General features: G+C 36.9%; 1 protein-coding gene across 1 annotated transcript in view; it reads right to left on the bottom strand.

The window, feature by feature from the left end:
* ATRNL1 (attractin like 1) overlaps positions 1-27,343 on the bottom strand; it is a 506,174-nt gene that overhangs the window by 264,140 nt on the left and 214,691 nt on the right. The window contains exon 26 of the mRNA XM_045854498.1: positions 25,352-25,430. Within this exon, the coding sequence (XP_045710454.1) occupies positions 25,352-25,430 (79 nt within the window). The remainder of the gene's footprint in view (positions 1-25,351; positions 25,431-27,343) is intronic.

Here is a 27,343-nt window from a genome sequence, read left to right as displayed (position 1 = left end):
AAGAATCACCTTGTCTTTCTTTCTATCTCAGTTAGAATTACTGATCACAAATGTGCCTCTTACCACCCGGTCCTCTCCGCAAGCGTCCTGGGAGTATTCTTCCTACTCTCTTGATGTGAGCCGGATCATGCCACCTGCTTTGGTCAGTGAATGTGGCGATACACGCCATGTCCTGACAGATGGCTTGTCATCTCTGTTACTACTGCCCCTGCCCTCAGAAGAACAGCAGATCTTCTGACACAGGGAGTTACTCCCGCATTCAAGGTTTTCAGGTGAAAAGAATGGGGAAGAGACTCACAATCAACTTGCTGCCTGGAGCAGGGCCACATCTAACTGCCCCTGCCATCATATAACATCAAGTGGCTTTTGTTAGCTGCAACTGGGGACAAGAAAAAGTGGATTACTAGAAGTTGGGTGCTGTTACACTAAACTAAAATATACAGCATGGGCCTCAAGGCTCCCAGGTGAATAACAGGTCAATGTTATTGAAGACTGGAGAAAGGCAGCCCCTGTCATTCAATGTCAGATCAGGTGGTATATCTATGAACTTCTAACGCATCCTAAGCCATTTAATATGTAATCAATACGTGGCTGTGGACAACCAGTCTCAAAAGACAACAGTACTAAAGTGAAGAAGTTATTGTTGCTAACAACAAGAAGCTGAGGTTACAAAGAAGTGAGCTAAAAAAGTGGCTTGTTTTCAGGGAAAGATGAAAGAGAAAACAGAGCAGTCAGTGACTGGCTTTCCTGCTGTAAGGTCTGTGGCTAACTGAGTTGGTCTGAGCAAATCCATTCATTTGGACAAAATGTCACAAGAAGATAGATCAAACATATGATAACAAAGAAGCCTGATAAGCACAGAGTACTTGTAATTAGATGGAGGGGGAAGAGGAGAAGGGAGGCAGGGAAAAAGGGAGGGTTGGGGGGGCGGGGTATCAAGAGATCTCAGACACTGGCATTGCCTATAAGCAACTGTGAGTAGGCACACGGGGCTGACTGTAATCAAATACATAGACGGTAGCAACAAAGAACAAGGTCTGGGTGCGGCGAAAAGGGCCGCCATCCTGGACGAAGAGAGTATGACCGCTGGAGAAATCAAAGGACCATACTCAACACTCTTCGACGATAAACAGGAATGAAGCACTGACACGTGCTACAACGTGGATGAACGCTGAACGTAAGGCGAAGTGAGAGACACCAGCCGTGAAGGACCACGTGTGGTGGGACTTCATGTAAGTATCTGAGGTGTCCAAAATAGGTTAAGTTACTCCATAGAGACAAAAAAAAAAAAAAATAGGTGATTGCCTAGTGCTCGGCAGGAGAAAATGGGGAATGACTGCTAATGAATACGGGCTTTCCTTTTGGGATTGTAAAAACGATCTAAAACTGTGCTGAATATAAAGCAATGAACGGTATGTGTCAAATGGGTGAATTATACAGAATATGAGTTATGTGTAAAAAAAGTAGTTATTGAAAAAAAGGATTAAGTCAGCCTCCCAGACAGGAGACAGACTGAAAACATCTCCATGACCGAAGATGTCACTCTGGGGATATCTTCACACTTCTGCATAACTGTGGCTTTCTGAAAGACAATGACACCAGCTTCCTTGGCTAAGGGATGATTAAATAGCAAACAAATCTTGGAGCTTAAAGGTGGAGATCTCCAAGAAGATCTATGGACATATCAACCAGAGATAACTGTTTGCTTTCCACAGCAAAGATCCCTCTTCCCCAACCTGGTGGGGAGGGGCACAGGTGCCAGCTGCCCTACGGTAGGTCCAAGAGTCACCATTTCTCCTGTGGCACAACCCCCAGTGCAGTGCAGAGTCCATCCGGTCCTCACTGTGTCACCCTGTGGGAATACGAGGCACAGGGGAGTGATATGAGTTGCCATGTGAGCAAAGAATCTTGCCTCTGAATGAGAGTTCTTGAGATTCTATTAATGTATGTGTGTGCATATACACACATGTGCACGTGCATATATACCTATATGTGTGCACATGCATGTATATATGTGCATATATACATGCATGTGTGTATACGTGTATCCATGCAAGTATAGTAACACGTCAAACCCTTCTTGGTTTCAGATGCAACACCTAGATACCAATGAATGGAAGATGCTGCAATGCCCCTTCAGAGCCGACCACGCATGAAAAGGGAAATGGAAGGACTTCCCGGAGGGTAGAGCCAAACAACCACGAAGAACAGACCAGGGAGCTGCTCCCAGAAACCTAAGCAGAGATCTCCTACTCGCGGGGAAGGGGATGGTAAAACAGTTCACCACTAGGAGTCCGGGGAACCTCCACTCAGGGGCTGCTCTACGTTTACCCTCCTTCCCTTTCCAATGGAAGCGTTTGTTACGGTTTTCCTGTCCCGCTTCACCACTGCGTTTTGAGTGTGGGAGAAGAGGAGGCTGGATAACGGACACTTTCACTTCAGAGCTGCCCAACGATGAGATGAGACTTTTCGGTTCATTCCTGCAGGAGGAAGCTGAGCAGCAACTGCATTTTATGCACAAAGGGAAGGCATGATCACATGTGTGAGAAAATGGATCATAATAAATGTTATCATCACTCACAACAACTCCTCTTCTCCCTGCCCCACCGGGTAGGAGTATGATGTCTCTTTATATTTACTTATTGTACAGGCAATGGATTTATAACACAAATAGTAGAAAGCACAAGCAGAAAGAGATTATCTACCAAAGGAATGATAATTAGGCAACTAAAGGCTAACACACCCCAAGAAAGCCAAGTGCTAAAGCAAAGCACTTAAGACCAAGATGAAAACAGGGTGACACGGAAGATGCGAGCCTGTTCAGTATGGTGAACAAAAGCACAATCCGTATGCCGGGGCAGGCCCACTCATCTTGTTGGGATGCGTGTCCGCGTGCGATTAGTCTCCGCGCCTCCGTCCGAAAGAAGCGCTTGGACCTCTCTAATTATTTTTGTCTATGGCGGTAAATCACAGTGGTCGTTTGACAATCAGACTCCTTACAATTCAGATTCATTTTGAAGGCTAGCAGAGTCACTACTTTCCATTTAACCAGAACAACAATGGGTTCATTTATTTTGCTACAGTATAGTCTACACTGTGAATTTTGCAGCAGTAAACTGCTATATTAAAGCGTTTTGTTTTCTTTGTTTTTTTCAGAGAACCCACACAGAGTTGTGCCAGCTATCATTTAGTTTCACACGGACAATGATAAGCAGCAGCAAAGCCTGTTTGGCCTGTAGCCAAGTGGAGTTGTCTGATAAGACCACTACTGACCATGAAACCCTGACCTCTCTATGGGAAGGTTAACAGCCTCATCTCTGAATCACCACTCTGACATTTTTGATTCAAAAGACTTTGGGAAAAAAAAAAATTAAGCATCGCATACACAAATTTAATTCAAAACAATGTCATGAAAAAATTAAAATAAAAATTAATGACAGTTGTTGATATTTGCCAAAATATTGCCAAAAAGCCATGAGTAGTAGTATAATCTAGGCCCAGGACATATCTTAGACACTCAACTAATAAAGAAAACCAGGAAACTTCATTTACTTCATTTGTTTTCTGCAACCATTTTAAGTGTCTTTCTACAACAGGAATCTAAGGCCAGCTGTGTGAGTGATGGCCCTCTCGCACAGTGACCGTCAAGGGGCCAGCCACTGAAATATGGTTCCTAAGATAATTCAATGTGCTTTCTTTATTAAGCAAATGAGAATCCAATGCCAGGCAAGGATATAATGATAAAACACCGTGAATGAATATGATAATCCCAATAGTGATAGAGGTAGCCCTTTTCAAAGATAAGGACTTTTTGCTCAAGATTATTGCTCAAAGAGTAATTGATATTTAAACAGATTATTTAAATACTCCTCCAGCTTCACAGAACTAATAACCAGGGCACACAGTTATTTGATATTATTGGCAGAATTGGCAGAACTGAGCTTATGCTTTGTAAGTCACAAGCATGCTAATAATATTTAAAGATATTTTTATTTTTTTGGTATTGACCACCACCACTCATAGAGATAGGCTTTTTTCCTGGTATTTCTTATTTTGCCTGCCTTTCTCACAATAACTATGTTCAGTTGACTAAGAGCTGAACGGAGACACAACTTCTTTAGCACTTGATGTGAACGGTCTAATCATCTGAAAATGAGCTTCATGGGAAGTGCTACAAATGCAAGTGAATCACTTATTGTTGTTTTAAGTTTGCCTGAATTCTACACCCCGGAAGTCTGCAAAAATACCGTGGTGGCAAGCAGAAGTCAGTAATGGGCAACAGGGAAAAAGGCCTCCACCACTGGAACACCACCAGCAGGGACGGAAACTGGCTGTGCGGTTGACAGTGAAGAAACGCGTCACAAAACATGTTGCAAAACACTCCAGATGTCAACAACATTAAACCTTCAGACATCCAGATAATAATAAATGCAACAATGCACACAGAGTTCAATTCTCAACTTAATCCTGGTTGGGGCAGAATTCTGACACTATTCTCAGCTTCGCTGCAAATAAACATGAACATTCTTTAATGCCATGCATTCTGTTTTAAGGGTTTTACTGCCCACATAATTGCTCAGATCTCAGTTCCAGCTTAGTAAACAAAATGACTTCAAAGTAGATGGCCCATTAACAATAAACACTTTCTAAAATTCCACATTAAGTGGGAAAAGATGAATATGTATTATATGCTCTACCTAAATCACTTTTTTTAAAATCTGATGTTTTAAAACAGTATAATTTGTAAATTCTTCAGAGTAAAAGTATTTAAAAACTTTCCATTAGAACAATGAGCATAACAGGTGTTATCTATGAGTTACACTCCATTATTCTCTTTAAAATTGAGTCAGAATTAATGTGCTATATATTATTTTGGAGTATTATCTCAAGAATTTACCATAAGTCACAGTCATTGGAAAAATTATTTACATATGCTTATTAAGCAATTTTAGTTAATTATAATATCTTAAGAGGCTGTCTGAAATGAATAAACAAGAAGGGCAGTGATGGAAAGTTTTATACTCATACCCTGCTATGAGGAGAAAAACTGTCGGAAGCAGAGTGAAGCAAACTCTATCTGGCTTTATGCTGAGCAACAGCCAGGGCATTTCTTGGGGCTACTGGAAATACACATTCAGAAATCGATTAAGAAACATCTGAATTAAAGCATAATCAAATATACCTCAACAAAGAAACTCAGGACCAGAAGCCTTCACAAGTGAATTCTACCACACTTGAAAGAAAAGTTAATACTTTGCATTCTTAAACTATTTCAAAAAATGAATGAGGGAGGAATGCTTCCAAACTTCTTCTTCAAAGCCAGTGTTACCCTGATAACAAAACCAGACAAAAACATTACAAAAAAAAAAAAACAAATGAAAGGCCAGTATCCTTGATGAACACAGTTGCAAAAATTCTCAGCCAAATATCGGCAAACCAGATTCAACAACACAGGAGTGAGAAGACATACCATGACCAAGCGGGACTTATCCAGGGATGCAAGCGTGGTTCGACATCTGTAAATCAACCAACACGATCTATCGCAATAACAAAATAGAGGATAAAAATCACATTATCATCTCAAGAGACGTAGAAAAAATCATTACACAAAATTCAACATCCTTTTATGATCAAAACTCTCAACAAAATTGTCATAGAAGTAACATACCTCAACATAATAAAGGCTACAGATGACAAACCCTCGACTAATGTCATACACACCCGTGAGAGCTAAAACCCGAGTGCTTCCCCTCTGAGGCTCAGAAGACAAGGTGCCCGCTATCACCACTTCTATTCAACAAAGTATTGGAAGACCTAGTCACAACAGTCGTACCAGAAAAAGAAATAAAGGATAATGGGGACAAAAGGGAGAGGGACAAGCAAAAGAACACGAATAAAGGACTCATGGGCATGGAGAACGGGAAGGGATTGGCTGTGGGAGTGAGGGGGGCAGGGCAGGAGGCCGGACAACTATAACTGAACAACAATAAAAAAAAAATGTGTCCAAGTTGAAAAGGAAAAAGTAACAGTCTCACTGCTTTCAGATGACAAGATACAAATAACTGTAGAAAGATATATCCTGCTAATGGATTGGAAGGATTAATATTGTTAATGTCCTTACTACTTAGAACAATATACAGAATCAATGCACTACCTTTAAAATATCAATAGCATTCTTCTCGGTACTCAAACAACTAATTCTAAAATTTATACAGAACCACAAAAGACCATGAATAACCAATGAAACTTTTAGAAAGAAGAAAGTGCAAGGTATCATGCTCCTGGATGTCAAACTATACCACATGGTGACAATTATCAAAGCAATATGGTACTGGCATAAAAACAGATGTACAGATCAATGAAATATGAGAAAGAGCCCAGAAATAACACATCACTTATATGTTCAATTAATCTTAACAAAGAACGTAAGCATATACAAAGGGATAAATAAAGACTCTTCAATAAGTGTTAGAAAACTGGACAGACATGCAAAAAATTTAAACTGAACACATTTTGACACTATAAAAGATTAACTAAAAATGGTTCAGATCCCTAAAGTTAAGATGATAAACCATAAAACTCCAAAAGAAAATGCAGGCACTAAATTCTTTGACATCAGCCCTGGCAATATCATTTTGTGTATGTCTTCTCTGGCAAAGGCAACAACAAAAAAATAAACAAATTGAACTCCATAAAACTAAAATGTTTTTGCACAGCAAAGGAAACCATCAACGAAACACACAACCTACTGAACAGCAGAAGATATTCACCAATGATGCATCTCATAATGGGTTAATACCCCAAATTTATAAAGAGTTCATAAATTCAACACACACAAAAACTCCAGTTAAAAATGGCTAGAAGACCTGAATGTTTTTCCAAAGAGGATATGATATACAGATGGCAAACAGACATATAAAACGATACAAATTATCATTAATCATCAGGGAAATGCAAGTCAAAACCACCATGAGAAAACACCTCATGCATATCAGCATGGCTAGCATCAGAAAACAAAACAAAACAAACAAACAAAAAAACCCTCAATAAGCTGTGGCAAAAAACAACAACAACAACAACAACAACAACAACAACAAAACCCTCAACAAACCATGGCCAGGTGGCTCAGTTGGTTAGTGCATCCTACATACACCAAAAGGTTGTGGGTTCGATCCCTGGTCAGGGCACATACCCAGGTTGCAGTTCGATCCCCAGTCAGGGCTTGTTCAGGAGGCAACTGATCAATGTTTCTCTCTCACATCCATGTTTCTTTCTCTCTCTCTCCACCTTCCTTTCTTTCTAAACTCTCTCTAAACATATCCTTAGGTAAGGAGTCAAAAAAATCGACAAATAAGTCCGGGAACGATGTGGAGAAAAGAGAACCCGCCACACTGGTGGTGGGATGATACACTGCTATGACCAATGGAAAGCTGTATGGAGCTTCCTCAACAAATGAAAACCAGTGCTCCCGTACGACCCAGCATAATTCCACTTCTGGCCACTTATCTGAAGAAAACAAAAACACTAATTTGAAAAGATAATATGCACCCTTAGGTTCACTGCAGCATTATTTAGAATAGCTAAGATATACGAACAACCTGAGTGTCTATTGTAGGATAAATGGATAAAAAAAATGTGAGGGTGTGTGCGTATCATGTGTGTGTGTATATCACGTGTACATATATATCACATCATTTTATACAGAAAATATCTTATTTGTATATATCTCACATCCATATATACCTCACATCTTCTTTATATACATGAAATAAATATATGTCACATTCGTGTATATATGTCATATATACCTCTCAGTCATATAAATGTATGTATATAGAGAGACATATATCAAACCTTCACACACATATATGTATGTGTGTATATAATATGCACGCATATATACATGTATATAAATATTATGTGGAAATACTACTTGGTCATAAAAAAGAATGAAATCTTACCACTTGCAACAACACAGATGGACCTAGAGGGCATTATGCTAAGTGGAATAAGTCAGATAGAGATAGGCAAATACCATATGATTTCCTTATATGTGAAAAAAACAAAACAAGTGAAGAAACAAAACAGAAACAAACTAACAGATACAGAACACAAATTGATGGTCCTTGGATGGGAGGGAGTGGGGAATGGGCAAAAGAGTGGAAAGTAGTTAAGAAGTGCAAGTTGCCAGTTATAACAATAGCCACCGTAATATGAAGTACAGCATAGGGAATTTGGTCAGTAATACTGTAATTATATGGTGTCAGATGGGTACTAGACTTACCAGGGTGATCATAAGTTACATAAATTGTATGTCAACTGTAATTGGAAAATAAATTTGAAGTAAATCAACAATCAAACAGAAAAATGGACTAACATCATGAACAGTTTGCAGGAAAAAAAAAAGGCCATTAAGCATTGGAAAATATTCTTGACCTTCCCATTATTTAAGAAGCACAATTGAGAACCAGTCTGAAATACCATTTATCACTTATCAAATGGAAAAACACAAAGTGTAACAGCATACTCTTCATGCAATTGATGGGAAAATAAAGTGGCAAAACTACTTTGTGGTTAAAGCTATAAAATTACAAGTGTGATTGCCATTAAGCCAGCAATACCATTTGGAATTTATATTGTAGTTATACCTACAATACATAAAATATGGACTATATACAAAGTTTCAGAAACTAAAAACCAAAAAGCAATTGTTCATTTGCAGGGGCTCAATAAACTAGGGTAGGGTCAGAATCAGAAACCAGAATCTGCAGTGCAGATATTGAGATTATATTGCTAAATGACAACAATGATATGCATCAGAAGATACCTTATTTCTTCATTCTACGATGTGAATTTTTTCACATTTTAATATTTCTGACATTCACATACACTTTATAATCAATGCCATACTACACTTTAATTGCCAGCATTGTTTCTTTCTTCGTGATACATAAAAATGCCATGCATTACACTGCATAATATTACGGGTGTGAAAAAATAAGGAAATCTATTATTTTTGTGTAAGAAAATGAAGCAAATGGTATCGTATATTAGCGTTCGTGGATATTTGCATTAAAACCCCAGGAGGACGCGTTAAGGAATAACAGAGCGCTGCAGGCCCAGAGAGAAGGGGGAGAGACGGACATGGTTACGGCTCACGTAAAAACCCTCAACTTACAGATTTTTATTTTGTCCTAATTTTTGAACTACATAAATGTATTATTTATGTAAAAATTACATTCCATTAACATAACATATGCTGCAAAATCAGTTTTAAAATATTATTCTAAAGAGTCTACATTTGCTTTTTACTCATCATGTTACGCTCATCCTAGGGTAAAATCTGTGTTTGGTCCAGCATTGAGAAGCTGCTTTATATTTGGGATCCAAATTCTGGCAGAGGCATTTAGGGTTAGACCCAATCCCTGTAGACGTGACCAATGTGTCTTTATGGTCAATATGAATTGAAAATATCGCTGCCAATGGGATGTTGGCATTTTAAATCTTTAATAAAACAGAACGCTAGAACATGACTCGGGTAACTACACAGCCTATCTTTAATGGATATGCTTTGTTTTGTTTAATGCTTCTGTATCCAGATTATTAAATTCTCTTTCAATATTAATTTTTGGCATAACAAGGAGATGAAGCAATTAGAATGTGTTCGCTGTCTTGTGAACTTCGATATTAAGAAAGGACTTATAATATCCTTTTTCCTCTAGCTGAAATAATGCATATCACCAAGATTTAATAGCCTGCGCAAAGGGTCCTGGCCACTTACTATGTATGACAATAACCCCTGCCAGACGTGATTCCATGTACCCACACTCATAAAAAGTTATTCCACCGTTATCGTTAACTGCCAGCTTTCAGCATCAAAGTCACCTTCATTGGAAATCCAACAAACATTTATCTTAAGAAATACAAAAAGTAATTCTAAACAAAATAATGAGGCATATTAAGTAGAGTAACAACCAGATAAAGGATGACAGTATGAAAGCTGCCACCAAATATTTCTCTCATCAGGTAGCAGGACGCTGAAGGTTTTATAAAGGTTAAACAGAAACGAAATCACAGACACTGTGATTGTTACTTATTATGCATTATTCTCTTTGCAAGCACTTCCTGGAGGATTTATTTGGTTTTCACCATCCTAATTAACTTACTGTTATTAAAATACCTTCTAGTTGTTCACTAATGAGCAGGTAATTTGCTAATTAAAAGATGTAAGAAATGACTGTCTTAACAAAGTAAGGAAAAAAATGTGTTCCTGCATGAATCCAAAATCATACATTAATAGAGAATTTAAGTTAGTACATGGCTATAGTTTTGGATTAAAAATAGACTGTCGACAGGGACATCAAAGTGAAATGAATCTTAAAATGCTTGATCTTTACTAGGTTGTTGCCATGCACCGCATCCCTGAGCAATTCATTTGATACACACTTCCATTTAATATACATTTTCTTAAATGGAAAACAAATTTAATTAAGCAAATCCTAATTCTGAATTAACCTGTGAAACAAAAAGATGTTTTATCAGGAAAAAAATTATTCCAATACATCTCAAAGAATTATTGAAACCGAGTAATCCGTTTTACCACGCCTATTTTTAAAAAAGAGGATAGCAGTCTAAAACAGCATTACCTCTAATTCGTAAAGTGTTACAATTACTAAACCATGATCCCAGATAGTACAATCACCTAGCCGCATGACTTTCCAGCCACCACAAGATCCTACACTCAATCTCTTAAAACCCACGAATTTTCAAAGGTTTAAAATAAAACAAACAAGCAAGCAAAATATAACCAGAGACATTGAAATTAAGAACAAACTGACAGTGACCAGAGGGAAGGTGGGAGGGGACAATGGGGTGGGGAAGGGTTTTCAGGATCGTGTAGTGGGCAAAAGCAAAGGGGGTGGGATCAAGGGTGGGGAGTGGGGATGGCTGAGGTGGGGGGAGTGCTGGTGGGGAAATGGAGACAACTGTACTTGAACAACAATAAAATATATTAAAAAATGATAACGATGAAATGCAACATAGTTTTCTACCCAATACTGGGCAAGTGCAAAGCCAGGGGTGTTAAGCAAACAAGGCATTCCTGACAAGTACATTCTGCATGGCCTAGCTGACCGACAGGTACATGTACCATTTACCAAAACAGGACTTCAGCTGCCAGCAAATGAAATACGGGTCACCAACCAGTGTGCAATTAACCGGTTGCAAATGTGACGGCCTCAGTCCTCCGGCAGCCTCCGGGAGTCGGCGTCAGCGCCGCTGTGCGGGAGCCCTGCAGTCACAGCCAGACTGGACCTACCTCACTCGACCTGACCTTCACGTGAAATAGGAGAGGGAGCACAATACGGCAATAACATCATTATTTCTAAACACAGTATATGTAAAAAAAAAAAAAATGCAGTGTTCTAAGTACTTTGGCAGTTCCTCTTGTTCCAACTGATTGATAAAATAACCTACAATAGTCCACAGAGATTATAATTTAGCTCTTCCATGCTCCATTCAGATGCCTCAAATATTCATAATAGTCTCAACAGTATCATTTAGCAACACAATTGTCCTAAAATAATAGTGCATTTTAATTAGATTTTGCATTTCAAAGCATTTTCTATACAGAAAACAATTTTATGCAACTTATGTCAATACCTTAAGATAAAAGAATAGCCAAAGGTTATATGTAAATTAGTAATTATCTAAAGGAAGCAAAACTGATTTACTGTTTAATTCATGTTAGCTCATCTGTTAGGCAAATAACTGTTCTGAAAGTAATAAATTCTCCACATCTCTGTGAGATTTTTAGTCAGTGAGATAATACACAACTAGCTTTTAAGAAAAGTGAATTTTTCTCATTTTGTTTAGGAAACTGTAGGCCTTATATAGGATTGTTTAAACCATTATGTACGGTTTTTGAAAGTCAAAGATAATGTTCCCACAAGAAACCCAACTAGAGTCCACAGTGTCAGTGCTTCAGGATGTCTTAAGAGAAATAAGGAGTTAATATTTTTAGTGAAGCACCTTAAAAAATACACTAAGGAGAATCTTGCTGACCTGTATTTTCTTCAAATTAATATTATTCCACAGTAATAACTTGGCAATCTCAAGAAAAATACAATCTTATACCAATAGAAAAAATTCAGAGAATAATAATTAAAAATAACGATAGTCCAAAGGAAAATTTTCAGTATAAATAATGACTTCTGAATTTGTAATTATAAACTTATACACTCATATTTTATTTGAAAATACTATGTGTAGATTTTTAAATTTGGATTGTGCTGTACTTTAAATTATTAGCAGTTGGAGAGATTGTGTTTCAAAATCATTGTAAGTCCATTTCCTAAGCTAGGAATCAGGGCCAAGGTAAGTAATTACATACTGCTCTAAATGCACTGAGTGGGAGGCCAGCGACTGACTGCGTAAGTCTGCAACATACTTCAACACAACACTATGGTACAAATTTATAATTGCATAATATAATGACTATACAACTATGCAGTCTTTCTACACCAACATCAAAACTAATTATTTACATACAATGACTTTTTATATTTAAATGAAGGGAAAAGTAACAGAAGCCAAATTTTATTATTATTTTCCATTTATGCATCAGAATTCAAAGATTTCACAACATAATCTAAAGCAGCGTGCCAATATTTTAATTTAGCTCTCTAAGATTATAATGCAGCTTGTTGTGCCTTAAGTTTGTTACTGAGGTCCATCTAATCCTGTAGTTGTTTTGAAAACATACGCCTAATCTAATCACTTCTTCCCATATCCACCTGAGTCGCAATGAACTGAGCCATCGGTATCTGGAAAAGCACTACAGTGGGGTTGGTTTGCAAAATTACTCTCAGAAATTACATAGCTAGAACGGTGCCCTGGATTTCTTACAATAATCTCTCTGGAAGAATTCCTCAGTGCATGACTCCACTGTAGAAATAAATAGTAAAGAGGGAAAAAATATATAACAAATGGTCAGAATGTGATATATCACGAAAAGTATTAGTTTATTAATAGTTATAAAAATTTTTGACTCCTCATTAATAGTTATAAAATAGTTTAGGATAGTAACAATTTATAATCACAATAATTTATTAGAATTTAAAAGTTAAAATATTAAAATGTGCGCAATGGGAAGTACAGTATGCTACAATTAGTGTACGTAATGTGGACAAAGAACGTTATGTTCACATTTACTTGTGTATGTACAAAATAACTTCAAAAGAATACACACACACACACACACACACACACACACAATCCTGATAACGCTGATCAGCTCTGGGGAGGAGAGAGGTTAGTGACTAGGGAATGGGGTGTAAGCCTGCAATTTTGAAACACAGGTATGTCTCCTCCTGACAATAGCTATTAAAACAAAATGCAAACGAGCAGGAGGAACAAGCAGACTGCTGGATCTGATAGCGGTCTGCCCGTGATTATTCCCACTAGAGGGGAGAATGATTTCTAAAAATCTCTTCTACTGTGAGAATCAAGTTTTGTGCTATCCCATTACCAACGAAATGAAAAATACATCTAGAAAGAAAAGAGAGGGGGGAAATCACGCCTGCCCCTCGTTGTTCGAGGAACGAGAACAAAGGGTCATACGAAATGACTTCCGACGGGCTACGGGAATGAAGAATCCAGCTCTGATTGCCATCCCTGTTCGAAGCATTGGCCATAATGTAACAGTGAGTTTCAGACTCAGAATAATTTCTCTACTAAAGTAGCTAACATGTGCAATATTAGATGCTATGCGGATTCAATATCCTCTTAATTGGTTTACCTAAATGTCATGATTAAAGTATATGAGTCTTTTCAGTGAATGAACATAACCCAAACTAGATCATAATTATGCTGATATCAAAAGAATTTAAAAATAAATAAATACAGTACACAATGTAGCAAGAATACCAGGTAATTTCTAGATAATAACAGTACCTATCAAATGTCAATTCAGCATTACTTTTCAGTACAGCTGTGATTCTTGGAGATGAGAAAGGAAATACAATTCTTTCTCTTAAGGGAACATCAAAATCAACTGCAGTAGGCCATTCCAAATTATACTATTTTGAAATGTCCTCTTTGAGTGGGAATCCCTGCTACAGTGAACCACTACATCACCCACCACGGATGGTGGGTGAACATCTGGACACTTCACTCCATTATATATCTACCATTCCTTATAATATGGTCAAATTATTGAGAAACCAATTCTGTGGGATGCTAATATTATTGTGAAAGCACATTTATTCTGAAATAAAAGTACAAACTAAGCAATTAAGGTAACTATATACTGCACCTAATCTTTGGACAATTAATAACAATGCACTATAATAACTATGTTCATATCATAGCAAAATTATTTTATTTTGCTAGAAGCAATTTTTTCTTTCAAATTATAACCTGTAGGATATATTTTAAAAGCTCACACACAAAAAAAGAAATTTTAGCTCATAAGATTATACTTACTGCTTGATTCTGTATTAGAATTATATATCTATCTATATGCCCAAGTATTAACAGTATATAGCCAGCAAAAAAGGAGAGAGAGGGAGAGAGGGAGAGAGGGAGGCACAGTGTAGGGGGATGTTTTCACTTGGTGTCTATTACGAATACTGCTGAACCTTGCTGTACAGTATTTGTGTGGAACTAGGTTTTCATTTCTTTTCAGTATCTAGGAGTGAACTCCTGGGTTATAAGGAAACTTTAATCTTTTGACAAGTTGAAAGACTGTATTACAAGGTGGCTGTACCATTTTACATACCTGGTAACAATGTACAATAAATTAAATTTCTCCATATCATCACTTCATTTATTATTATCACTTATTACTGGTGATGATTAGTGATACTTATTAATGAATATTGATGACTAGTGATGGTGAATACTGGTGAATAACAACATGCATTATTATTGACCATAACCACCCTAACAGGTGCAAAGCAGTATTTCATTGTGTTTTTTTAAATTTGCATTTCCCTAATTCTTAATGTCACAGGGCATCTTTTCATGTGTTTAATGACCATGTATATATCTTATATTGAGAAATGTCCATTCATAATCCTTTGCCTCTTTGTTATTGCAATTTATCTTTTATTAGTGAATTGTAAGAATTCTTTATGTACTTAGATACAAGTCTCTCATCAGATATACGATTTGCAAAAATCCTTTATTCTTTACATTGTCTTCTCACTAGCTTGATGTTCTTTGATTTACAAAGGTTTTCAATTTCAGTGAATTCTAGTTTATTAACTTTTTTCTATTGTTTTAAAAGCAGGTATATTGTACCACAGTCTTTTATATGGTTTATTACTTATACACTTAAACTTTTTTCTATTGTTGTTGATGCTTTTGGTGTCTTAGAAGACTTTGCAAGGTCAGGACAATTTATTTCTGTGTTTTCCTCTAAGGATTTTATAGTTTATCTCTCACATGTAGGTTCATTTATCCTTATTGACTTAATTTTGGTGGGCAGGGTTGAGTTATGGGTCTCATTTCATTCCTTTGCATGAAGCTATCCAGTTGCCCAGCATCATTAGTTGAAAGAGTAATCTTTCCCCTTGGTTAAATCAATTGACTATAAATGTAAGAGTTTATCTCTGGACTCGCAATTCTGTTTATTAATCTATGCATCCATTCTTATGCCAGTAGCTCACCAAACTGATTGAGCTTTGTAGCAAGTTGAACATAGGAAGTCAGTCTTCCAGCTTTGTTTTTCTCTTTCAAGATTGTTTTGGCTACTCAGGGTCCTCTCCATTTTCCTTTTTTAAAATTTCTTTTTGTTTTAGTGTATTTTATTAATTATGCTATTACAGTTTTCCCACTTTTTCTCCCCTTTATCCCCCCTCTACCCTGCACACCCCCACTCTCCAGCATTCCCCACCCTCCTTAGTTCATGTCCATGGGTTGTACATGTAAGTTCTTTGGCTTCTCTGTTTCCTATACCATTCTTAACCTCTCCCCATCTATTTTATTCCTGCCAGTTATGCTTCTTATTACCTGTACCTCTCCCCCATTCTTCCCCTCTCCCTCCCAATTGAAAACTCTCCAGGTGATGTCCATTTCTCTGGTTCTGTTCCTATTCTAGTTGTTTGCTTAGTTGTTTTTTTCCCTTAGGTTCAACTGTTGATAGTTATGAGTTTGTTGTCATTTTACTGTTCATAGTTTTTGATCTTCTTCTATTTCTTAGGTAAGTCCCTTTAGCATTTCTTATAATAAGAGTTTAGTCAAAACTCCAGAAAAGGAGCTAAGCAACAAGGAGACAGACAAGCTATCTGATGCAGAGTTAACAACTCTGGTAATCAGGATGTTCACAGAACTGATTGAGCTCAGTTGCAAAATGAAGGAAGAAATGAGGGCTACTCAAAGTGAAATAAAGCAAAATATACAGGGGAACAACACTGAAGGAAAGGAAACTGGGACTCAAATCAACAGTTTGGAACAAAAGGAAGAAATAAACATCCAACCAGAACAGAATAAAGAAACAAGAATTCAAAAAAAATGAGGAGAGACTTAGGAACCTATGGGACAACTTTAAGGACTCAAACATATGAATCATAGGGGTGGTAGAAGGAGAAGAGGAAGAGTAAGAAATTGAAAACTTACTTGAACAAATAATGAAGGAAAACTTCCCCAATCTGGTGAAGGAAACAGACTTCTATTTTTCTTGTGAATTTTATGATCTACTCATCAATTTCTACAATGAAGCCAGTTGGCATTTGTATAGGGATCACACTGAATCTGCAGGTCAGTTTGGGAAGTGCCGCCATCTTGGTGAAGGAAGAGAGCCTCAGATCTCAGCTGCTTTGGCCTGGTGCGCAACCTCTGCGGCACAGAGCTGGGCAGGACTAGGGTCTAAACTCAGAAGTGCTGGATATACTGAGTTGAGAGGAAACAGGAAGAGAGCAGGTCACAGCTCAAATACTATAGCTTGACTTCTTTTTTTGAGATTTAGTAGATTGTCTTGGACAATTATTTTTACTGGTTATATATACTTAGAACAGATTCCAGAGATTTAAAATGAATGCTTGTATGTTTTAAAGATAATGTTCACTAATTACAGTTCTTCATCAGTTAGGCTGTAGGGGGAGAGAGCTCCTCTTGCTGCCATTGTGGAAGTCATCTCCCATTCTCTCTTAATCACACTTCCACCAAGCTCGTGCAGTCATCAGTCCACTAACGTTGCTCTGTCAGAGTCACTGATGTCTTTCAAGTGGTTAGACCCGATGGTCAATTTTCCATTATAATTTTACTTTACCTATCAGCAGCCTTTAAGACAGCTGATAACTCTTACCCTCTTCTACACAGTATGTCCTCAGCTTCCAGGAGTCTACATTCGCTTAGTTCTTCTCCAATTTCACAGGATTCTTTGCTGATTATTTGCCTTCCCTCTGACTTCCTGCAGCAGACTGGGTGATTTAAGCACGAGGCATTTATTTCTCATAGTTATGGAGGCTGGGAAGTCCCAAGATCAAGGTGTTGGCAGATGAGGTTCTTGGAAAGGGCCATCTTCCTGGCTTCCAGACAGCCACCATCTCTCTCTGTGCTCATATGACCTCTTCTTTGTGCATATGACCTCTTCTTTGTGTACTACCAGAGAAAAAGCATGGTGTCTCCTCTCCTTATAGGGGCATTAACCCTATCATATCATAACCCTACCGCCTTCATGGAAATCTAAATCGCTCCCAAAGGCTGCATTTACCAATAGCATCACATTGAGGTTTAGGGCATAAACCTATGAATGTGGGAGGAGACACAAACACTCAGTCCATAACATTAAATTGTAATGCCTTAGGGCTCCACCCTCTCGTCTTGAGGACATCATCCAGTCCCTTTGTTTTAAATGCCATCTGTACAGTGGGACTCCCAAATTTATCTCTCCTGGTGAGGTCTGCTTCCGCATGTCACGGCCAACTTCTGCCTCCTTGACTTGTCTAATTGGATGTCTAACACACGTCTCAAACTTAACATGCAAAAGCTGAACTCCTATCCCCAAACCAGTTTTACTTGCAGTCAGCTCCACCTCAGCGGATGCCAAATTTCTCTTTGCAGCTGCTGAGGCAAAACCTGGAGGTCATGCTTGGTTTAATTTGTTCTCATGCCTCCCCATCCATCTAATCCTGTTATTATTTTTAAAACATATTAACAACCTAATCACTTCTCGCCACAGTCACTGCCACCTCTTCATCTGAGCCATCGTTATCTTTCACCAAGTATGGTAGTAACAAACTCCGTGCTGGTTTCCCTGTGTCCTTGGTTACCTATGTATAGTCTATTCCCAACACAGCACACCACAATTATCAGTTTAAAATCAGGCCCTTAATCAAATTGCTTAATTCCTTGTTTGAAAACCCATCAGTGGTTTTCCATCTCTCTAAGAGTAGTAGCCAAAGCAGAGTTTCAATGCCAAAGGTGAATATGAGAATCGATTGTGGGCATCAAAAACAAACACATCAAGCTGAGGCTTAATTCCGATTTACAGGTCTGGTGGGGGTGCAACAGTGAAGGGGAACTCGGGGATATATAAATATACTTTTTAAGGCCCACAGGGGACTCTAAGGGCTTACTAGATTGAGAACCACTGTGTCAAAGCTGATATGGAGGAGAAGAATCATAGATACAGAGAAGCTGCTCTTAATAATATCAATGCATAATAAAATGTAAATCAGTCTTTATAGGACATAGCAACAACAATACAGGTTATACTGTTGAAGCTTGGAAAGGAAAAGGCAGTGGAGTGAGCACTTGGCGTGCCACCACTGACTTAGCACTGAAAACTTCATCAAGCAGGCCCGACCACGTTTTATTGATTATGAGACCCACTTCATTCTCACATTTTAATAGCCCTGAAATCTGATGTGTCTCACAATCGATGAAATTGTACAACCACTGCTGGCCAGATGGCCGTGGCACGGCTTGTGCAGACACAAACTCGATTATTCTAGTCAATGATACTACGTGAAGCAAAGAAAACACTTTTACCCGAGTCAAAAAGTGATTTATGAAAAGCTGGACTATGAATGTCAACAAGTTTTAGGAATGCCTTAACCAATATATTTGGCTTCAACTTTCCTTTCAATGTTCACATGTGAGTGATATAATAAAATCTGTATCTAAGAAATTCGCCAAAAGTCCTTTCAATAAGTATAAAATAAATATTCTTAGTGGTAAGAGAGTGCTGTGACATAACTTCATTGGCATTGCCTGTTCTTTCTATAACATCAAATAATGATCGACTGTGTCACAATATTAGATACAGTACAGCATATCCCCTCTACAACAAACAGATTCACACGGTTATATTACAAGTGCTCAATTATTGAATCGAACCTGTGGAAACTCAGGCTATTTTTGATGTTCTTTGCATGACTCGGAGAGCTTGAATTTCGGAATTTGACAGATTTAGTTTAAAAATCACAGCTCTTCTTCTACTAATTATAAGTGCTAAGACACTGCACTCAACTCTCCTCAAATTCCTTGTATAGCTTGAAGGGAAATAATATGTCTTTTATCATAAGGATTAAAAACTATTTTTGTAAAATGCCCAACTCCAAAACGTTAGATCATGTTTCCTCTACTTTCCTAAAATTTAGTTATTTGTTTGTGCTATAATTATGAAATAATACAATCATCCTTCTTTACTAAATACCAATCCCCCAAACCAGAGACAATCTTGGTGATTCTCTTAAAATTTCCATGTATATAATATGAGTGTGTGTTTGAGTTTGTGTATGATTTCGACAAATAGAAACATTCTAAAACTGTGCTGTCCCCAGTAAAAAAAACATATCTTTAACACCTGTGACCCCTTTAGGGCCATGACGACCATCTGATTTGTTCACTACTGTGTTCATCTAAAAACGTGCTTGGAACAAGAGAAGTTATTCAATATTTGGAGAATTAAGGAATAAATGTTTCATTTTATACATACTACCTCATTCCTAGTTTTCAGATATATAATATCCCTTTATAAGAAAACAGAGTTATTTCAAGAATAATTTTGAATGACATAAATTGTTTTGACATTCAGAAAAGCCCTGTATACAATATCTTTGTATAAATATATTTTGAAAAAGTAGGAAGGCATATATATATTTAGGATAGATTCCTAGAAATCTAATTGTTGAATCAGAGAGTTTCCCTTTTTTAATTTTGATAGATAATGCTCGGAGTAAACATCTTTTATTTTTGCTTGCCCAGTATAACTCTCCGTTGTTCTGAAAGCAAATTAAAATTTTACTTTGGAAAATTAGTCTTTTCTCACTCTCTCATCAATGTGGATTTTGTGGGGTTGAACCTACCCCTCAGCTCCAGAGTGCGTATCAGCATTGAAAATAGGATTGCCAAATTGAGCAAATACATAAGATACCAAGTTAAACTTGAATTATAGATAAAAAAATGAATATTTTCTTATGAAAACACATTATATACCTGTTCCTTAGAGGCATATATACACTGATACATTTGTGTGTGTTTCATATGTGAGATTTTGTGGTTAACCAAGATTAAAATACACTGAGAGGAAATTTCTTCATCTAAGTAAATAACTGGGTCTAAATGAAAGATAATGACATACAAATATAGTCTTTTTCATATTGTATTTATAGTAAAAACAATTCTACAAATTTTGTCTCTTTAGAAATTAATTCTATGTAGAATTATGCAACAGTTCACATTTACTCCCATTACTAACACAACTTCCAGAAAACTTTTGAATACACTCTCTCCCTGTAAATGACACCACAAGGTAAACTGAGGTGTTCCTTTGAGAGCTTTGTATGTGCGTGTGTATATTTCTGAAAATGTTTGAAAGCTATGAATTCCCTAAAGCTGGAGTTTATGGCTCTTTATGTCCATAGCATTGGTCAATCTTTCTGGAATACTGTAAGAGATTAATACATCTTTCCCTAACTGAGCAAAATGTAAGCATTATACATACAATAAGATACATGGGAACACATTTATGGGCAAGAATCAGTGAACTTTCACATGTTATGCTTCCATACATATTTGACTTTTCAATTCAAATTATTTTAAGTAGACTTTTTATGCTAATTTTTAAAACCATGATAATATAAATAGGCATGCTAAATATCCATAAAGTGAAAAAAATTAAAGCAATGGAATCATATTGTGCAATTCTGTAAGATAAAAATATAAGCGAAATAAGTTAATGGTGACGCCATTAACGGCAAAGATAAACATATATATCAGTGCATTATTTAACAATGGTTAAAAAAACTAAAAACTTCTTGCTTTTTGACAAATGAACATGTTTTGTGGAAAGCTTTATCTAGATACTAAAATGTTTAAACATTTTATAAAGTGAGATTCTTAAAGTACTGAGAAATTCTACAAGAAGTTTCATACATTACCTAATTAATTAATTGTAACATCTTCACCCCAAATAACATTGCTCATTAGTCTCTTCACTCTGCCCACTCCCTTCACCCTCCCTAAGCTGGGGGTCCAAGGAGGTAGAGCAACACACTTCTGAAAACATCGCTGCATTACATTAATAATATTTAGATAAGAACCCAATTACCACAAATTAAGCATCTCAGAGACTATTTTATCATTAACCCATGACATGTCCTTAGTAGAGTATAATTTAATATTACTACTTGTTCTCCGTTTTTGTGCCCATAAAACAGATACAGAAAAAAAGAACTGGTGCATTTGTCTCTAGACAATCCTACTGTTAGTTTATTATTTTTAGTTTTCGCTTACTGATTTTAACTCAAACTTCAGGGTCCTAATGCTAAACTCAAGTCTAGGTTTTACTCTGTGTGATACGGGATGTGCAGGAAATGTATAATACCCACTCAAAATTCAAATTCAGTTTAAAAATAAGGATTATAAAGCATGGCAATATTTTAAGAGACTCCTTTGAACCCATACTTGCTTTTAAAAAGTGTTTATGTAGTGTAACAATTATTGACCTAAAATTGAATATGCCATTAAAACTTGATGTTTTCATACCTCTGGAATAAGCAGAAACTATAAAAGGGAACTCAGCCTCTTAATGTATTACAATATTTCCACTGGTCAATATCCATTTATTGTTTCCATTAATTAATGTAGCCTCTCCCCCCAAATTTCATATTCTTTACAGAGTTATCAGAAAAATAAGTTTGTAACTCCTATATGAAGAGGTAATATTAAAATTGAAGTCCTTTGTAGTTTCCTTTTTGAGTTTTTAAGAGCCCCTGAATTCTCAGGGGTGTTATTCAAAAGGAATAACATTAATAATAGCCTTCTTATATTAAAATTATACCACGAAAAAGCATTTGTGTGTTTTTGAGGAGCCAAACTTCAAATAGTTTTAAAAAGCAATATGCCTGGTTTAATTAGCACAATATATTTTTTAAATGTCCAAAGGTTATTTTCACTTCAAGACAGTTCTTATATTTAGAAAAACAAGCAGCAGTAGTAGTTGCAGTAGTAGTACAATTCCTGGAATAAAATTACAGAAGTACTAAGGAGAAAAGTCCTTTAAATAATTTTCATTTACTGCTACAGACAAACTGCCATTCTACTAATAACCAGGGTCCTATGAGGTTTACAATAATTGGTGCATTAAGGTTTTAGAAAAAGTAGCATATCCACATTGTTTTAAAAAACTAGGATCTTTTCCTTTGGGGAATATTAGAGTTAATCTAATAGTTAAAACTGAATAAAGAAAAGATAAGGTAAAAACACATTTTGACTTCCATTTGCAAAAAGCCTACAACTAGGATTATCATATAAATTACAACGAGTATAGTTAAAAGTCTTTGGGCCTCCAAGATCAAAATGACGACCTTTTAATAACATAAAGTTATTATTTGACAAAGTTATTATCTGACCATACTATCAGATCTCTGTTAGTCATCAAAATAGTGTCATCTTTACTGTGGGCATCAACGCATAAACGATTTCCAACACATTCAGAATTTTGTACTTAAAGAATTTAATACAATTAAATTTCAGGAAATTCCTCACAGTATTTTTTAACATATTATATTGCAACATGGCATGAGTCTCAACAAGACAGATTTTTATAGATTTTGCATCTTAGTCAAAGTAGCAAATTAAATAAAAACATTATTATTATGTTCCTTAACAAAACCCCCCTGGATGAGTTCTGGAAAGGTGGGCACCATGCTGAGGGAACACCGAGAACACACAGTGATGTTCAGAAGCCCAGGCTAGCACTGGCCCAGGGGTTCCCTGATCTAGGTCCCTCCCTGTCTCTCCTGTGTTCATTCCATATTTGGAGAGATCTGGACTTTTAATCAAAAGATGAAGTCATATTTTTATTGTTAAATTCAAGTAGTATCAGCTGCCCAGAGCTTCTGATAATATGCAATAAACAACATTACTACCCTGCAGTGATATAATATTAAACAAAAGCAATTTGTCGTTTTGAGAAGTTTGAGTTTCGTAGGTAAATGAACTTTTCACATTAATTCTCTCAAATATTTAGTACTGTTTCTAAACTCTAGTAATTACATACAAACATTCCTAGAGTTCTAGAGACCTCTAACTGGAAATTATATAGTATAACTTTTCTCTTTTGAGAAAAAAAATTCAATTTAACCACTTACCCACATTCGGAAGCCAGTTAATGTCGGAGCTGGGTATTGATCTCCACACAATGCCATGATTACACAGGTGCATTTTATGAACTTTAGAAATCAGATATTTAAACGTGGCTAATCATAATGAAGTGGGAACCCAAGATCCCTAATTGATCCTGACTTATTTTCTAATGATTAGGGACATAAATGTCACTTACCTTTTCCCATTGTACAGAAGGCTGTCATTAACACTCTCTGCCTACCAATTAAGTTTCCCTTTGTGCACCTGTAATCTCACTTTAATAGATTGTCTAACATGTGTATTCATTCCTACTGTTTATCTCCACAGAGAAGTTTAGTGCTTGCCAAATATTTATGTATTTATATTAAATAAGCTCCTTTTCAATTGGATTACTTTTTTATCACGGGGTCATAACAAGTCAATTCTCATTGATACTGCACTGGCCGGATACAGAAACCAGAGAGGCGGAGAGGGTTAGGACGAATGAACGGCTGATTTGTGGGAGGGGTGTCAAGCCTGTAAATGTATTACAGGTGTGCACTGAGCTGTGATGGATGTTTGAAAACAAAAGAATAATGAACCCAGAACACAACTTCAGATACTCTGGATTGCTTTTAAACACCCTTAAATGTAACCTTTCAGCACGTGGGGGGAAAGGTAAGTCATTACAGCCCTGCTTTGTAGTGTTGCAGACTTACACATACACAGGAAGCGCAACAGCAAAGAAAAAACTAATATTAACACTAACAGAATGTAGTAGCAATAATGTTAAAACAGAAACTTACTTTTTTGTTACGTGAGGTATAGAATAGCAAATCTACTATACACTTACGCTCCTTAGATTATTATGGTTCATTGTTTCTTTCAATTAACTAATATATACAAAGTTAAGAAACTATCTAATTTATTTATATCACCAGTTGTTCTGGAAAAGTATTCTGCTTTTCATTAATTTTTAGATTACATGAAACATACATAATCAATTCTGATACACATGTATCAAATTGAGGTACACTTCGAACATACTTGCATTATCAGATAATCTTAAAATAGAAAAGATTTGATTATATAAAAAATAACAAAACTCTAAGATTAAAAACCAAAAATAAATGCTTGTCACTTAGAATTTTCTTTGAAACTGCAACAAAGACATTTATTAAAATAAATTATAGTTTTATAGTATAACTAATTACCTAAATAAAAGAGAATGCAGATTATTTTATCAACAGAATATTTCTATTCACTACTGATTCTAACACCGTTTAAAAAAATATTTTACAGCTAACCAATGCTTCTATACATACTGACCTAAAATGACTGTGGTAAAGTTTGTTCTGAAGCTTTAAAAACACTAGACTAATTTGTTCAATCCTAATAAATAACATTAGCCATGGCTGGTGTGGCTCAGGGGATTGGGCATCGTCCTGTGAAGCAAGAGGTTGCTGGGTAGATTCCAGGTCAGGGCACATGCCTGGGTTGCAGGCCAGGTCCCCAGTGGGGGGCATGTGAGAGGCAGCCGATCAATGTATCTCTGACACATTCCTGTTTCTCTCCCTCTCTTTCTCCCTCCCTTCCTCTCTAAAAATAAGTAAAACCATAAAACCCATAAGACCATAAAATCATAGATAGATAGATAGGTAGATAGATAGATAGATCTGAAAGCCTATATTTGAACGGAGACGTTCATTCAGCAGCAGAGATGCCCACGTTTGCTGGACCCCATAAACTAAAGAGTAAACACTGTCAGTGATACCTCTCTCCGCCGAGAAGCCCAGCATGTCTGCTTGATCTTCCAGACCACGGCCGCCACCAACAACAAGGATAAAAAACAACTGGAAAATAAAACACGAATAATCTTGGCTTAAAATATTGAATGTATGTAATAAAAATCTGTAGAGGATTTAAATACATGCACACGGTGAAGCCAAGGCAGGTTTACTGCTGTGAGTACACGAAACAGGATTTATTCCTGCAGTATCACTGATTAACTATTGTGTTATTTTCCATACGAACAGCTGTAAACCTACTTCTGCTCCACCCTATGTATATGGAAGTAATCACTTTGCCTTGGTAAATAATTCAAGCAAAAAAAGGATAAATTCGTGGTGAAATGTTTCCAAGTTAAAATGAAGTATACAGGTAGAAAAATTACTTACATTCCTTGCTACGATTTATAGTCCACCTTTCGGATTTTCTTTGTTAGAAGAAGCATAAATTTATAATTCTACTCATTTTATAAAGTCACAGAAATCTATTTAGAATCGCTGAGTTGTACTGGCAATCTTATCAATCCAAATAGCACGTGTTCACTCAGTTAATCTTCATGAGCAACTATTTGAGATAAGAGACTATCTCAGTGGTTCTCAACTGCAGACTGTAGATCCTCGTCCACCCCCGTGGGACATTGGTAATGTCGGGGGACATTTTTGATTACGACAGCTGGGAGGGATGCAACCTGCCTCTGGCGAGGAGAGCCAGGGGTGCTTCTGACCGCCCTGCAATGCACAGGCCTGCCCGCCATGACAAAGCACCATCTAGTCCAAATGTCAGCAGTGCTGAAGTTTAGAGGTCCTGGGCTATGCTAATGTTTAAAATAAGAAATGGTTCAGTTAAGTGTCTATACCTGTGGTCCACACACATTAGGTACGACACGCAATGAGCTACGATAATACCGGATACCTTGTGAGCAGTAATTTGAGACTGACAAGTCTCTAACAAATTTATGCGAATCTCATTAATCAATCCCCACCCTGTATCAATATTATTTTCTCTTCTTTTGTTCTGTGGTTAAAGATTAAGCTCTGAAAAAAAATCCAGAAGTGAGCAGACTTGAGTCGCTGCAAATTCACTGGTCACTGGTCACTATAAAAATCCTGGTCTTCGTCCTTAACTGACAACCCTTGCATTCATCAAGTGATTCACTCAAGAGCAGTGCAATTTCTGACACTTTCCATGTTTGTCAAGACCTTATTATGTTTTTCCTCCTTGCCACACTTGAAGAAACCTTAGAATGCCCTTCGATGGCCATGACAGAGGCAACTGTAACATGTTCCCTGCGTGCTGAACACAGTCCAGACGCTGTGCTAGGTTTACACTCACCGTTGAATTTAACTTCATAAGAAGAATTTGGATAGCGTGTATTACTCTTATTTCAGAAAAGAAGCATTCGATGCCCAGAGTTGAAAGTAAGCTGCTAATGGTCACACAGAAAGCTGGTGGTACTGTCGGAATTCAAACCCGGCTGTGTAAACCTCAAAAACTCTTTCCTCCCTATCTGCAGGGAGCCCTGAGCTTAGCCACCACCTTATGACGGTTACATTTCCACATCCGTTCCCTAATTCTTTCCCCATGACCAAAGGAAGTGGATGAAAAAATAAAAAAAAAAAAGAAAAGGAAAAAGCCTGTGACCCTGCCTGACCTTTCCAACCACTGAGGTACCCTTTTATTTTTTATATAATTATCTATTGCCCTAATGTTTACACACTTTCTATTTCATCTTAATTTAAATTTTCCAATGTGCTGAAGTCCCACATCTCCTGAAGAATAATAGCAATAACTCTGCTTTATTGGCCCTGTGGCTTCCTCTGTTTTCTGAGCTGGTCAGTGCACCCACCTCCATGTCTGTTTCCTCACGATCTAGTTTTATTTACCTCCTTGGGATCTGGCACCTGGCTTATATGCTAATCAAGTGTTACTATTAATAATGATCAATGTTCATATAATAGTCAACACTTTACAGGATACT

Source organism: Phyllostomus hastatus, unplaced genomic scaffold, assembly GCF_019186645.2.
Source record: "Phyllostomus hastatus isolate PE091 unplaced genomic scaffold, TTU_PhHast_1.1 phas_scaffold_1066, whole genome shotgun sequence".
Lineage (NCBI taxonomy): Eukaryota > Metazoa > Chordata > Mammalia > Chiroptera > Phyllostomidae > Phyllostomus > Phyllostomus hastatus.
The sequence above is the reverse complement of the archived record's forward strand: the minus strand, read 5'-3'. Positions and strand labels throughout refer to the sequence as shown.